The sequence below is a fragment of the Pseudophryne corroboree genome, chromosome 9 (genome assembly GCF_028390025.1).
Source record: "Pseudophryne corroboree isolate aPseCor3 chromosome 9, aPseCor3.hap2, whole genome shotgun sequence".
NCBI classification, from domain to species: domain Eukaryota; kingdom Metazoa; phylum Chordata; class Amphibia; order Anura; family Myobatrachidae; genus Pseudophryne; species Pseudophryne corroboree.
The window spans coordinates 22,312,484-22,329,377 of NC_086452.1; the positions used below are offsets into that span (position 1 = coordinate 22,312,484).

Genomic DNA, 16,894 nt, shown 5'->3' on the forward strand with positions numbered 1-16,894 from the left:
AGAGGTGAGAACTGGGCTGGGTGAAGGTGCATAGGTGAGAACTGGGCTGGGTGAAGAGGTGAGAACTGGGCAGAGTGAAGGCCATACAGCATACAGCAGCAGAGGTGAAGACTGGATTGGGTGAAAGCACAGAGGTGAGGACTGGGCTGGGTGAAGGCTGTGCAGCGTACAGGAGCAGAGGTGAGGACTGGGCTGGCTGAAGGCTGTGCAGCATACAAGAGCAGAGGTGAAGACTGGATTGGGTGAAAGCGCAGAGGTGTGGACTGGGCAGGGTGAAGGCTGTGCAGCATACATGAGCAGAGGAGAGGATTGGGCTAAGTGAAGGCTGTGCAGTGTACAGGAGCAAGGTGAAGGAGCAGAGGGGAGGACTGGGCTGGGTGAAGGATGTGCAGCGTACAGAAGCAGAGGTGAGGCCTGGGCTAGATGAAGGCCGTGCAGCATATAGGAGGTGAGGACTGGGCTGGGTGAAGGCGCAGAGTTGAGGAACTGGGCTGGGTGAAGAAGCAGAGGTGAGGACCGGGCAGGGTGAAGGAGCAGGGGTGAAGGAGCAGAGGTGAGGACAGGGCAGGGTGAAGTTGCAAAGGCGAGGACTGGGCTGGGTGAAGAGGTGAGAACTGGGCTGGATGTAGGAGCAGAGGTGAGGACTGAGCTGGGTGAAGGCTGTGCAGCGTACAGGAGCAGAGGTGAGGACTGGGCTGGGTGAAGTTGCAGAGGTGAGGACTGGGCTGGGTGAAGGAGCAGAGGTGAGGACTGGGCTGGGTGAAGCAGTGTAGCATACATGAGCAGAGGTGAGGACTGGGCTAAGTGAAGGCTGTGCAGTGTACAGGAGCAAGGTGAAGGAGCAGAGGTGAGGACTGGGCTGGGTGAAGGCTGTACAGTGTACAGGAGCAGAGCTGAGGACTGGGCTAGATGAAGGCCGTGCAGCATATAGGAGGTGAGGACTGGGCTGAGTGAAGGTGCAGAGGTGAGGAACTGGGCTGGGTGAAGAAGCAGAGGTGAGGACCGGGCAGGGTGAAGGAGCAGGGGTGAAGGAGCAGAGGTGAGGGCAGGGTGAAGGCGCAGAGGTGAGGGCTGGTCTGGGTGAAGGCTGTGCAGCGTACAGGAGCAGAGGTGAGGACTGGCGTGGGTGAAGGCCAAGCAGCGTGCAGAAGCAGAGGTGAGGACTGGGCTGGGTGAAGGCTGTGCAGCGTAAAGGAGCAGAGGTGAGGACTGGAGTGGGTGAAGGCCATGCAGCGTGCAGTAGCAGAGGTGAGGACTGGGCTGGGTGAAGGAGTAGAGGTGAGTACTGGGCTGGGTGATGGCGCAGAGGTGAGGACTTTGTTGGGTGAGGGAGCAGAGGTGAGGACTGGGCTGGGTGAAGGCTGTGCAGTGTACAGGAGAAGTATGGACTGTGTTGGGTGAAGGCATAGAGGTGAGGACCGACCTGGGTGAAGGACGACGGGTAAGGACAGTGATCACTTCAGCCTGTCCGGTCCCGGAACTGATGTCAGGAACCCTCCCTGCAAACGCTTGGACACGCCTGCGTTTTTTCCAACCACTCCCTGAAAACGGTCAGTTGACACCCACGAACGCCCTCTTCATGTCAATATCCTTGCGATTGACTGTGCGAATTGATTCTTCATTAAATCCATCGCCCAGCAACGATCAAGCTTTGTACCCGTACAACGTGCCTGCGCATTGCGGTGCATGCGCAGTAGTGACCTGATCGCTGCGCTGCGAAAAACGGCAGCGTGCGATCAGGTCGGAATGACATGTTATAGAATACATTCTTGACCTTATGCAATACATTCTTGACCTAAGTAAGTTCTGAACTACTCAGAAACTGCACAAACTATTTTTGTACCGCTCGGCTGCACATGCGTTGCGTTCGCACTCCTGCAAAGCGAAAATACACTCCCCAGTGGGCGGTGACTATGCGTTTGCACGGCTGCAAAAAGTAGCTAGCGAGTGATCAACTCGGAATGACCCCCATTGTTAGTTCTAATGGTCAAACAAGTCTATTGGAGAAAGGGATCAGGAGATGATGGATGCACCAAAGCTACCAACCAAATAATTGCTCTACAGTGTATTCATGGATTCAGTATGATTTCCCGGTGGACAGGATGCCGGTGGTCAGAATCCCAACCACCCCTCCAAAAGTGCCCTAACCCTCCCCTGCCCCCCTGCCCTAAACCTCCCTTATCGGTGTCTAACATTAACCATCCCTAGTGCTGCCTAAACCTAACCCTCCCCACTTCGTGCCCAGCCCTAACCTCCCCTTCCAATTGCCTAACCCTAACCCCCCCACCCCCCCTCCCCAGTACCTAACCACAGTCTTCCTGTCCCTGCACCCTAACCCCCCTTTTAATGCCTAAACATTTACCACACCCCCAAATCCCCCCCCCCCCCCCCCTTCCCCGCTGAAAGAATGATCGGGATTCCGGGCATGAGTATTCTGGCGCAGAGAGCACGAGCTCCATCTGCATTTTGTCGCCGACCTTATGCCGTCGTTCAGGATTCTGCCGTCTGTATTTCGACCACCGGGATCACGTCCGGCAGCATTTTAACTACATCCCGTATTCACTAACACCAAAATAAGGAACTTCTTTGGAGACCCGGAGATCAGCTCTGGAATCCATATAAGTGAGAAGGCGAGAGGTATGGCAGCTGTGACGTGCCTCTATCACCCGGCCAAGTGACTGTCTTGTCGGAAGATGTTGTCGCGGCGAAACATCCTGTTACAATCTATACTTTACTAAATGGGGAACAAAATATTTGGGTTCCCGTCGACTGCTAGACAGTATTCCATAATCATTGTTCATCTTCTATTCTGATTATCATCAAGGAATTTATTAGCATTCCAAGTGGAATTCATCCAAGATGTAAGTAAAACCAGATGAGTGCTACAGATGGGCCGTGAATGTACTTGGCATGAAAATATTTATAAACTTTCCCAAACTTTGTACCTCTCGGTTCTCATTGCCCTTTAATTAGTAACAGGAGATCAGCCAGAATTGGAGCTTCTCCATATTTAATGAGCACTAAGCTGCTATCGGGACTCTCTATAATGGTGTCCCCATGCCAAGTAGTAATACAACAATTCCATTGTGAATGGGGGAAATAGTAAAGCCGCAAGGTGACCTTGACTAGCCGGTGGTACGTTACGATTCCAGTGAAGAGATAAGAGTCCATTACTACTGTCAGTAAGGGTTACTACCGGGAAACCTTTGCAAAATACATTTAGCAATGAGGCTGCACGGACACATATTTTATAACTTTGATCAGCTCAGATAGGCAATGCCGCATGCGGACCTGTGATTCACTGTACAGGGTGATTCAAAAGTCACAGTACACCCTTTCATTTTAAACACTGTGCAGGAAATGGGAAACTGAATACTCCAGTAATTTATGCTCTCATCCTTCAGTGCTGCCCTTTCCCTCGCTAAACAATCATACTGTACTTCAAAACTCTCATCTCTACCCAGTCTTCCAAGCCCCGGCGCCTCTTTGCAACTGTGAACTCCGTCCACTGCCCACTACCCACTACCACCTTCCCTCCCAACCTCATTATCTGCTCTTGACTTTGCCACTTATTTTACATCCAAGATTGACTCCATACGTCAGGACATCACATCCCCCCAGACCAGCAACCAGCCACCACCCATCCTTTGCCACCCCTCCCCTTCCCTCTTACCAACGCTGATATCTTTCTCCCATGTATCTGGTGAGGAAGTTATGGCCCTCATCCGTTCCTACCCCCCACCACCTCCCCACTTGACCCTATCCCCTCCCACCTCCTCCGCTACCTCTCTCCTTCTGCCTGTTCCCATCTTACCCACCGTCTCAATCTCTCCCTCTCATCAGGCACTGTCCCCTCTGACTTCAAGCATGCTCTTGTCTCCCTTATTCTTAAAAAACTTACCCTTGATTCAAGCACTCTCTCCAACTACCGACCCATCTCTCTCCTCCCTTTTGTCTCCAAACTCCTCAAGCGTATTATCTACACCCGCCTCACTGCATTTCTTTCCTGCCACCCACTGCTTGACCCATTCCAGTCTGGTTTCCGCTCTCTCCACTCCACTGAAACTGCCCTCACAAAAAAGTCTGCAATGACCTCCATGCAGCCAAATCTAAGGGCCGCTACTCTCTGCTTATTCTACTTGACCTCTCTGCTGCTTTTGACACTGTGGACCATCATCTCCTTCTGCAAATCCTTCACTCTCTTGGTCTGTGTGATACTGCCCTCTCCTGGCTGTCCTCCTACCTCTCTGATCGTTCCTTCTCTGTCTCCTCTCATGACGCTACCTCCCCCCCACTTTCACTAACTGTTGGTGTCCCCCAAGGTTCTGTTCCTCTCCTTTTCTCTCTATACGTCCTCACTATGTAAGTTCATTAGTTCTTTTAACTTCCAATATCACCTCTATGATGAAGACACTCAAATCTACCTTTCCTCCCCTGATCTCTCCCCTGCTCTCCTCACTCGTATCTCCAACTGTCTCTCTGCTATCTCTTCCTGGATGTCCCAGCGCTTTCTTAAACTCAACATGTCCAAGACTGAGCTGATCATCTTCCCTCCCTCCCGCATGACATCACCTCCCACAACCTCATTATCCATTGATGGCACGACTATCTCCTCTAGCCCCCAAGTGCGCTGTCTTGGCGTAATCCTTGACTCCTCCCTCTCCTTCAAACCACACATTCAGCACCTCTCACAAACCTGTCGTTTTCATCTCAAAAATATTTCCAGGATCAGACCCTTTCTCACCAAGGATGCCACCAAGACCATTATTCACTCACTGGTCATCTCCAGACTGGACTACTGTAATCTCCTCCTAACTGCCATTCCTGACAATTACCTCTCTCCACTCCAATCTATCCTCAATGCTGCTGCCCGGCTCATCTTCCTCACCAAACGCACTACGTCCACCTCTCCTCTCCAACGAGACCTTCACTGGCTCCCCTTCCCTTTCAGAATCCAATTCAAACTTCTCACACTCACTTACACAGCCCTCTCCCACTCCTCTCCCATCTACATCTCTGACCTTACCTCTCTCTTTACTCTCCCACCCGTCCTCTTCGCTCTGCTAATGCACGCCGACTCCCAAAAACAGGAGTTTTCAGTGGAATTGTCACAAATATATGAAGATAAATGGACCCTCTGACACTAGAACAGCATCTTATGCTCATCGCTCTGTCTTCCAGCATTTATACTCCTGTCTGCTGATTGCCGGGTGTTCTGCCATTTTCCCAGTACCTGCACACTACTAATATTGGTGATTTACCTTCCCCTACTAAACCCCAATTTTATTATTCATTCTATGAGTTTTGTTTATGGGGGTGCAACCCAAATCCAACTTTTTAGCAAAACAAGAAAAGAACAAGGGGATGTTCCTAACGGGCACACATAGGGCCTAATTCAGATCTGATCACAGCAGCAAGATTTTTATCTAATGGGCAAACCCATGCTGTGCTGCAGGTGGGGCAGATGTAACATGTGCAGAGAGAGTTAGATTTGTGGGGTGTGTTCAAACTGAAATCTAAATTGCAGTGTAGAAATAAAGCAGCCAGTATTTACCCTGCACAGAAACAATATAACCCACCCAAATCTAACTCTCTCTGCACGTGTTACATCTGCCCCACCTGCAGTGCACATGTTTTTGCCCATTAGAGAAAATATTTGCTGATGCGATCAGGTCTGAATAAGGCCCATATACAAGAGAAAGTCCTTTGAATTTCATTAGAATGTAACCTTTCCCAAAGTCCCAATTGCACATCTACGATCAGGTCTGAATTAGGACCAATATCTGAAGACCCGGATTCAGGAGCAGACTGCCTAGTCAGCGAATTGAAGCTGACTATCATATCGACCCCTATTCAGTAGTTTTCAGACACACCTCACTAGATAATTACAACAAATAATTTAAGGGTCTTGATAGTGAACTTTTAAAAATTTCTGTATTTTTTACATCTTTTCCAACTTTTTCACATTTCTTTTATATTGTCAATTAGTCTGATTTTAACCACTATATTCCATCGTATCTTACCAGGATGGGTATGTGTGACCGGCGGTCAGGATCCCGGCTGTGAGATGGTCGACGGGGGGGGGCATGGGGGCGCAACAAAGCCCCTTGCGGGCTCGCTGCGTCTACCACAGGTTCTGTTCCCAGTCGTGGACCACCAGTCACATGACCGCATCACATCTTACCTCCAGATTGGGACTTTTTAAAATTATGACTAATAAAGGTTACATTTTAATGAAATTCAAAATTCAAAGGACTTTGATAAATGTGCGCCCATTAGGAAAAACCCCTTGTTTTTTTCTTATTTTCCCTGACTCGAGGCTAGTCTGACCACTGCCCTGCACAGATTCTGATCACGTGCCTGTCACCGTAGACGCCCACTCAGAGGGCTACGACCTGTGTACCGGGCACAGCAAAGTCTAAACCCCCTTGCAGGGATCCCTTGCGACGACCACCGACGCATTAAGAACCTTCGCCTCTGTTCTGCGCAGCTTCAAACCTAACTGGCTGCAATGAACCGGTTTATCCTTGAGTTTGTGACACAGGCAACCTCAGTGACCTTGAAACCAATAACGTTTTATCGCCACACAAATAGGTATTTATGAAAAAATAAGTGGAAAAAAAACGGCAATACCCTAGTTGTATAAGTTTGCACGCCCCTTTATAACAGTGCTATAGCTAAGTTCAAAGTTAACCAATCATATTAAACAGCAACTATCCTTACACCTGCCGCACTGTAACCCCAAATACAGGCCAGCCGTTCCAGTAGGATTTCCCTGCCGTTTGCTCAGTTGCACCCTACACGGACCGCCGCGGTCCCCAAGATGCTTTCATAACATCTACAGGATCTCACCAATCAGGAGAGAGGGTGTAACATCATTCCAAAATCAAACAAAGCCGCACCTACTGTACCGTGACGCATTGCGGCGGGCAGTGTTGCACTTCACAAGGGACGGAACAGAAATGGTTTCCAGCAATACGTTCATGTGCAGGATCACCTAAGAGTTTACTAGCTACTTCATACGGCGACTTTTGGCGGAACGTTTTTCATAGATGGGTTGCAAAAATGAAACATCTGATTTGATGCTTATGTGCGATCAGCAAAACAAACGGATCGGCTGACACCAATCAGCAAGAGGCTTATTTACATCCGGCGCTTGAAACAACACAATATACATTTTCTTTTTACCAAAGTGAAGGTCCAAACGAGAACCCAGAGGACAATCCAGTGAAATTGCAATCTACAATTCATGCACAATAATAAATTAATAACATATCTAACTAAAATGATATCCAAAAACAGCGCATTCCGCCACATCTGGACGCTGCCTCTGACGTCCGTTTAGTAAGACAATAAATCTAAGCTCTTCATCCGAAGTCCCGAGACACACACCTCGCTTCTACAGCAGGGGGGTAAGTTCTGCAGATGTTTTTGTCTCTCATGTCATAATTTTGCACAAAAATCCCACATAGAGTATACAGATGGAGTCATGTTCATCTATGCTTCTCTGCTGCACCTAGGTGCACCTTGGTTATTAGCATAAACCTTTCATCTATTATTCTCAGCTGCAATACAATACAGAGAGAACAATACAGCAGGGGATTAAGTCTGACTGCACTGTCTCAATGAATCCCATTAAAGGGATAGATGAGCATGGCTCCATCTGTACATGGGGCTTTGGCAGGGAAGGTGGGTCCGGCCAGCTGTGTGCCCCAGGTGGCGGCATTCCCCTGCATCCTATTACTACAGTAGTTACACATTGTTCTATAAACTCTCAGATTTTTCCCTTCTCACAACTAAAGAATAATTCAAATCCGTCGCATTATAACTCGTCTTCTCAGAGCCTAATTATTATTTCCTTCAATCTAAAGGCTCAATCCAATTAGCTGCGAGTTTAGTTGCGGCATGAGTAAGTGGTAATCACTTTGTACACAAGTCTGCGAGTGCGGTGGAGATCGGGACGCCAGGCGGGCAAGCTGCGGAGCCGGCATTTCTACACTGTTGCGACGGCAACTCGCTCCCTTTGCGGCTAACTGAATTGATCCCCTACGTTACCCATTCAGCTTTTTGTCACTTACCTCATATTCAGAACTAGTCACTTACTGTATCTGTCACAGAGCACACGGACTGCCAGTTCCCGCGCTCACCGTCACGCTCAGGTTATACAGTATATGTTATAGGTCAGATATGTAATATGGGGGTCAGTGCAATATACAGGGTTTAGGGAAACATCTGATTTCTGACCCCCAGATTGTCATGTATTGTTACCCCTGTATTGGGAACCCTCGCTATCAGAATCCCAGGAAAAGGTCACCCCTCATTCACTATCATCTGTCAGCCCTCACTCACCTTTCACCCACTTAACCTTCACTTACCTATCATACACTCACCCCTCATGCACTCTCATCCATCAGCCCTCACCTACCTCTCACACACTCAGGCCTCACTCACCTGTCATACATTCAGTGCTCAGCAGCCTCTTTTACACTAACCCCTCTCTTTTCTCTGATTCACTGAGATTGGACTCACCTGTCAATCATTCAACTCTCACTCAGATTACGCTCTGGACCTGAGTCGGACGCAGCGCAGAGAGTCGCAGCTGTGACTGAGGAGCACAGGAGAAGCATAGTATTATGTGTTGCTGGGCAGTGGCTTAGCGGGTGCATTGTATGTGTATGTTATGCGAGTGTCACTGGCAAGTCGCTGACAGGAGATGCGTACGCAGACGCAGAATCTTCATGTAAGAGGCCACAGACAGATGGAGAATATTCCACGAGTACGGGGTTAGTGCAAGTGTTGAAGATGCGTCTACATGTGTGTCTTAGTCCTTGCACAGTCAGGCGCATTGGCTCTACGCCAGGGAGGGGGATTGTACACCAGGGGGGGAATGTACACCAGGGAGGGACTATATGCCAGGTAGGAGCTGTACACCAGGGGGGGAATGTACACCATGGAGGGGCTGTATGCCAGGGAGGGACTGTATGCCAGGGTGAGGGGCTGTACGCCAGGGAGTGGGACTGTACACCAGGGAGGGCTTTACACCAGGGAGGGACTGTATGCCAGGTAGGAGCTGTACACCAGGGAAGGAATGTACACCATGGAAGGGCTGTACACCAGGGAGGGACTTTACGCCAGGGAGGGGCTGTACACCAGTGAGGGACTGTACGCCAGGGAGGGACTGTAAGCCAGGAAGGGAGGCTGTACACCAGGGGGAGAATGTACAGCAGGGAGTGGCTGTACACCAGGGAGGGACTGTACGCCAGGGAGGGACTGTAAGCCAGGAAGGGAGGCTGTACACCAGGGGGAGAATGTACAGCAGGGAGTGGCTGTACACCAGGTAGGAACTGTACGCCAGGGAGGGGCTGTACACCAGTGAGGGACTGTACGCCAGGGAGGGACTGTAAGCCAGGAAGGGGGGCTGTACACCAGGGGTAGAATGTACAGCAGGGAGTGGCTGTACACCAGGGAGGCGCAGTACAGTAGTGAAGGGCTGTATGCCAGGGAGGGGCAATACACCAGGGAACGGCTGTGCGCCAGAAAGGGACTGTATGCATGGGAGGGCTGTATGTCAGGCAGGGGACTGTATGCCAAGAAGGGTAATACGCCAGAGAGGAGCTTGTAGAAGTATTTGCAGAAAGTTACAGAAGCAATGTCGGAAAAAGAGGTATATGGATGCTGCAGCGTCCGACTGAGGATCAGGCCCTTTATTTCCATATACCACTCAATACCCCCAGCCTCACTTACAGCTTGCATAATTTACTCTCACTTATCACTCTTTCACTTACCTCTAAAGCACTGAACTCCCACTCACCTTTCATACACTGAGCTGAGCCCTCACTCATCTCTCATACACTGATCCTCTGCTCATCTTAGACTTATACACTCAGCTCTCACTTACCTCCAATACACTAAGCTTTCACCACCAATACACTGAGCCGTCACTCACCTCTCATGCACTGAGCTGAGCCCTCACTCATCTCTCATACACTGATCCTCTGCTCATCTTAGACTTATACACTCAGCTCTCACTTACCTCCAATACACTAAGCTCTCACCGCCAATACACTGAGCTCTAACTTACCTCCAATACACTGAGCCGTCACTCACCTCTCATGCACTGAGCTGAGCCCTCACTTATCTCTCATACACTGATCCTCTGCTCATCTTAGACTTATACACTCAGCTCTCACTTACCTCCAATACACTAAGCTTTCACCACCAATACACTGAGCTCTAACTTACCTCCAATACACTGAGCCGTCACTCACCTCTCATGCACTGAGCTTTCACTTACCTCCAATACACTGAGTTCTCACTTACCTCCAATACACTGAGCTCTCACTTACCTCCAATACACTGAGCCCTCACTCACCTCTCATACACTGAGCCCTCACTCACCTCTCATGTACTGAGCTCTCACTTACCTCCAATACACTGAGCTCCCACTCACTTCTCATGCACTGAGCTCCCACTCACCTCTTATATACTGAGTCCTCACTTGCCTCCAATACACTCTCATACACTGAGCCCTCACTCACCTCTCATATACTGAGCCCTCACTCACCTCTCATATACTGAACCCTCACTTACTTCCAATACACTAAGTACCCACTCACCTCTCATACAGTAGTTCTTACATCTCATACACAAAGGTTTCACTACAGTCACCTCACACACAGACCCTCAGACACTGAGCTCTCACTCGCACTCACCTATCCACACTCACCCCTCAGTCACCCTGAGCCCCTCACTCACCTCTACTGAGGTGTCCCTTACACTCACCTCTCTACACCCAAAGCCTCAGTGACCCTGAGCCCTCACTCACCTCTACTGAGGTATGAATTACACTCACCTCTCTACATTCACCCCTCACTCACCCGGAGCCCTTACTCACCTCTACTGAGGTCTCACTGACACTCACCTCTCTACACTCACCCCTCAATCACCCCAAGCTCTCACTCACTTCTACTAAGGTCTCACTGACACTCACCTCTCTACACTCACCCCTCAATCACTTCTACTAAGGTCTCCCTTACACTCACCTCTCACATACTGAGCCCTCACTTACTTCCAATACACTAAGTACCAACTCACCTCTCATACAGTAGTTCTTACATCTCATACACAAAGGTTTCACTACAGTCACCTCACACACAGACCATCAGACACTGAGCTCTCACTCACCTCTACTGAGGTCTCACTTACACTCACCTATCTACACTCACCCCTCAGTCACCCTGAGCCCTCACTCACCTCTACTGAGGTCTCACACTCACCTCACTACACTCACCCCTCAGTCACCCTGAGCCCTCACTCACCTCTACTGAGGTCTAAATTACATTCACCTCTCTACATTCAACCCTCACTCACCCAGAGCCCTTACTCACCTCTACTGAGGTCTCACTGACACTCACCTCTCTACACTCACCCTTCAATCACCCCAAGCTCTCACTCACTTCTACTAAGGTCTCCCTTACACTCACCTCTCAACACTTACCCCTCAGTAACCCTGAGCCCTCATTCACCTCTACTGAGGTCTCACACTCACCTCTCTACACATACCCCTCATTCACCCTGAGCCCTCAGTCACCTCTACTGAGGTCTCCTTTACACTCACCTCTCTACACTCACCCCTCAGTCACGCTGAGCCCTCACTCACTTCTACTGAGGTGTCCCTTACATTCACCTCTCTACACTCACCCCTCAGTTACCCTGAGCTCTCACTCACCTCTACTGAGGTCTCTCTTACACTCACCTCTCTACACTCACCCCTCAGTCACACTTATCCCTCACTCACCTCTACTGAGGTCTCCCTTACACTCACCCCTCAGTCACCCTGAGCACTCACTCACCTCTACTGAGGTCTCTCTTACACTCACCTCTCTACACTCACCCCTCAGTTACCCTGAGCTCTCACTCACCTCTACTGAGGTCTCTCTTACACTCACCTCTCTACACTCACCCCTCAGTCACACTTATCCCTCACTCACCTCTACTGAGGTCTCCCTTACACTCACCCCTCAGTCACCCTGAGCACTCACTCACCTCTACTGAGGTCTCCCTTACACTCACCCCTCATTCACCCTGAGCCCTCAATCACCTCTACTGAGGTCTCCCTTACACTCACCTTTCTACACTCACCCCTCAGTCATGCTGAGCCCTCAGTCACCTCTACTGAGGTCTCCCTTACACTCACCTCTCTACACTCACCCCTCAGTCACCCTGAGCCCTCACTCACCTCTACTGAGGTCTCCCTTACACTCACCTCTCTACACTCACCCTTCAGTCACCCTGGGCCCGACAGCAGCAGCAGCACATCTCCCCTATCCTCTCCCAGGGCAGCAGCAGCACATCTGCCCCAACATCTCCCCCATCCTCTCCCAGGGCAGCAGCACATCTGCCCCAACATCTCCCCCATCCTCTCCCAGGGCAGCAGCACATCTGCCCCAACATCTCCCCCATCCTCTCCTGGGCAGCAGCAGCACATCTGCCCCAACATCTCCCCCATCCTCTTCCCGGGCAGTAGCAGCACATCTGCCCCAACATCTCCGCCATCCTCTCCCCGGGCAGCAGCAGCACATCTGCCCCAACATCTCCCCGGGCAGTAGCAGCACATCTGCCCCAACATCTCCCCCATCCTCTTCCCGGGCAGTCGCAGCACATCTGCCCCAACATCTCCCCTATCCTCTCCCCGGGCAGCAGCAGCACATCTGCCCCAACATCTCCCCCATCCTCTTCCCGGGCAGTAGCAGCACATCTGCCCCAACATCTCCCCGGGCAGTAGCAGCACATCTGCCCCAACATCTCCCCCATCCTCTTCCCGGGCAGTAGCAGCACATCTGCCCCAACATCTCCCCCATCCTCTTCCCGGGCAGTAGCAGCACATCTGCCCCAACATCTCCCCCATCCTCTTCCCGGGCAATAGCAGCACATCTGCCCCAACATCTCCCCCATCCTCTTCCCGGGCAGTAGCAGCACATCTGCCCCAACATCTCCCCCATCCTCTTCCCGGGCAGTAGCAGCACATCTGCCCCAACATCTCCCCCATCCTCTTCCCGGGCAATAGCAGCACATCTGCCCCAACATCTCCCCCATCCTCTTCCCGGGCAATAGCAGCACATCTGCCCCAACATCTCCCCGGGCAGCAGCAGCAGCACATCTCCCCCATACTCTCCCCGGGCAGCAGCAGCACATCTCACCCATACTCTCCCCGGGCAGCAGCAGCACATCTCACCCAGACAGATGATTCCCGGCTGCTGCCCCCGGTCCCCTCCCCGGATCCCTGCGTCCTAATAGCTGGCTGAGCCGTTACCTTCAGTACCCCGGCCATGTCCGCGCTGCCCCGGCCTCCTCTCTCCGGGATCAGGGGATCGGTGTCTCCTCCAGCCCTGTGCCCGGGTACCAGAGCCCGGCTCCCGAGTCCTGCGTCCCCTGCCCGGCTTCTCCCTCGCTGCAGCGGCCCGGAGCCAGCTCGGCACCTCCCCCGGTCACATGGGGCTCGGACTGGGGGGTCGGAGCATCTGTCTCCCGGGGGCTGGCAGCTGCTGAGCGGCGGGGTCCAGGCACACACTCCCCCCCCCCCCCACCCCAATATCCTGTGTATATATATATATATATATATACACTCCCCTTATATATATACCCCTCCCCATATACTGTGTGTGTGTGTATATATATATATATATACACACCCCAATATATCCTGTATGTATACACTCCCCTTATATATATACCCCTCCCCATATACTGTGTATATACAGACCCCAATATCCTGTATGTATACACTCCCCTTATATATATACCCCAGCCACTCCCCATATACTGTGTATATACACACCCCAATATATCCTGTATATATACACTCCCCATATATATATATATATATATATACCCCAACCCCTCCCCATATACTGTGTATATACACACCCCAATATACTGTGTATATACACACCCCAATATCCTGTATGTATACACTCCCCTTATATATATACCCCAGCCACTCCCCATATACTGTGTATATATACACACCCCAATATATCCTGTATGTATACACTCCCCTTATATATATACCCCTCCCCATATACTGTGTATATACACACCCCAATATCCTGTATGTATACACTCCCCTTATATATATACCCCAGCCACTCCCCATATGCTGTGTATATACACACCCCAATATATCCTGTATATATACACTCCCCATATATATATATATATATATATATATATATACCCCAACCCCTCCCCATATACTGTGTATATACACACCCCAATATCCTGTATGTATACACTCCCCTTATATATATATACCCCAGCCACTCCCCATATACTGTGTATATATACACACCCCAATATATCCTGTATGTATACACTCCCCTTATATATATACCCCTCCCCATATTCTGTGTATATATACACACCCCAATATATCCTGTATGTATACACTCCCCTTATATATATACCCCAGCCACTCCCCATATACTGTGTATATACACACCCCAATATATCCGGGTGGTCTTCAGTATGCCGGCGGTCGGGCTCCCGGCGACCAGCATACCGGCGCCGGGAGCCCGACAGCCGGCATACCGACACTTATTCTCCCTCGTGGGGGTCCACGACCCCCCTGGAGGGAGAATAAAATAGTGTGGCGCGCGTAGTGCGTCACCGTGCCCGTAGCGTGGCGAGCGCAGCGAGCCCGCAAGGGGCTCATTTGCGCTCGCCACACTGTCGGTAAGCCGGCGGTCGGGCTCCCGGCGCCGGTATGCTGGTCGCCGGGAGCCCGACCGCCGGCATATCGTAGTGAACCCATATATCCTGTATATATACACTCCCCTTATATATATACCCCAGCCACTCCCCATATACTGTGTATATACACACCCCAATATATCCTGTATATATACACTCCCCATATATATATATATATTGCTTCACCATGTGTCCTTGAAAAAAACACCCGCCGCGGTGTTGAAACGTTGGACCCTCATGCTGTTTCTCACATAAAAAAATTTTTTCTATATTGAAATCCGTGGAGTGCCGCCTGGTTTTGTGATATGGGATCAGTGGACATCTGTCTCCCAGTTTCGCCTACCGTGTGATTGTGCATTTCAGAAGGAGGGCACCCCGGTATTGTGCTAAGATCATCGAGTGCCAACTACATTTCACCATATATATATATATATATATATATGCAGCGGTCAGGCTCGGCACTCCTTGCAGGGAAAAATTACTTGCTGTGGTGCCATCTCAGGATATATATACCCCAACCCCTCCCCATATACTGTGTATATACACACCCCAATATATCCTGTATACAGTATGTATATATATATATATATATATATATATACTAGGTGGATCATCACGCCCTACGGGCGCTCTTCACACTGTTGCAAGGAGCTACGCCCCCTTAACCCCTGTACGCCTTTCTGGCATTCAATATTTGTATTATATGGAGTATTACCTGCGTTCCTAGTTTTGTTAGTGGTTAAATATTGCACGACTACAATATAGGAACAAAGGGTGCAGGTGCGCCATACACCATTAAAATTATTACAACCATAATATAATATTTGAGGTTCTTGGCAAATATTGGCCAGTATAGGAGCCTGCCCACCTACTTCACGGTGACCTCATTGGACAGGTCCCTAACACTATAGGGGTTCACCTCTGGGGCTCAGAGCACCCCCAGACTAACCCAGTTTTGTTAGTGCTTAAATATTGCACGACGAAAAGGAGTCCGATGGTGAAGGGGACGTAGCCCCTTGCAACAGGGAGTGGGGGCCAAGGATGGGGGAGGGGGTACGAAGGCGCTGCGGGTGGGGGAGGGGCAGGTGCGGGGCTGTCGTGGATCGGGGAGGGGTTCCGGAGGCGCTGCGGGTGGGGATGGGGCGGTGCATATATACAGTACCAGTCATTTTGGACACACTTTCTCATTCAATTGAATTATCAATGGAAATCAAATTTATTAACTCATGGAGGTCTGGATCTGGAGGCCACACACACTACTGAGCCTCATTTTGACTTGTTTTAAGGACATTACATCAAAGTTGGATCAGCCTGTAGTGTGTTTTTCCACTTTAATTTTGAGTTTTGAATCCAGACCTCCATGGGTTAATAAATTTGATTTCTATTGATAATTTTTGTGTGATTTTGTTGTCAGCGCATTCAGCTATGTAAAGAACAAAGTATTTAATAAGAATATTTCATTCATTCAGATTTAGGATGTGTTATTTTAGTGTTCCCTTTATTTTTTTGAGCAGTGTATATACCCCTCCCCATATACTGTGTATATACACCCCCAAACCCAATATCCTGTATATGTACACCCCTATATACACTGTGTATATGCTGTATATCAGTTATTTATTAGAGATGTGCGGCTAGCACTTTTCAAGTTTTGTGTTTTGGTTTAGGTTCTAATTCCACTTTCGTGTTTTGGTTTTGGATCTGGATGATTTTTGAATAAAACATAAAAACAGCTAAAATCACAGAATTTGGGGGTAATTTTGATCCTACCTTTATTATTAACCTCAATAACAATAATTTCCACTCATTTCCACTTCCAGTCTATTCTGAACACCTCACAATATTGTTTTTAGGCCATAAGGTTGCACCGAGGTGGCTGTATGACCAGAGCCGGCCATAGTCATAGGCAAACTAGGCAATTGCCTAGGGCATTTGATATGCTTAGGGGCATCAGCAGCTTCTGCTGATTAAAATGATATGCGGCATGCCTATATTCTGTGTGTAGCATTTCATATGCGGATACAGCCACAGTCTCGCACAGTATATAGGCATGCTGCATATCAGTTTAATCAACAGAAGCTGCTTGTGTATCCTAGCCACATAGCAATGCAAATAAGATGCATTTTCATTAAAAAAAAAGGTG

At 49.6% G+C, this 16,894-nt stretch overlaps 1 protein-coding gene across 1 annotated transcript in view; it reads right to left on the reverse strand.

Moving 5' to 3' along the window:
* The window catches only part of ST6GALNAC3 (ST6 N-acetylgalactosaminide alpha-2,6-sialyltransferase 3), a 409,118-nt gene extending 395,563 nt beyond the window's left edge, over positions 1-13,555 (reverse strand). The window contains exon 1 of the mRNA XM_063939049.1: positions 13,313-13,555. Coding sequence (XP_063795119.1) covers positions 13,313-13,330 — 18 coding nt within the window. The 5' untranslated portion in view covers positions 13,331-13,555. The remainder of the gene's footprint in view (positions 1-13,312) is intronic.
* Positions 13,556-16,894: the final 3,339 nt, after the last annotated feature.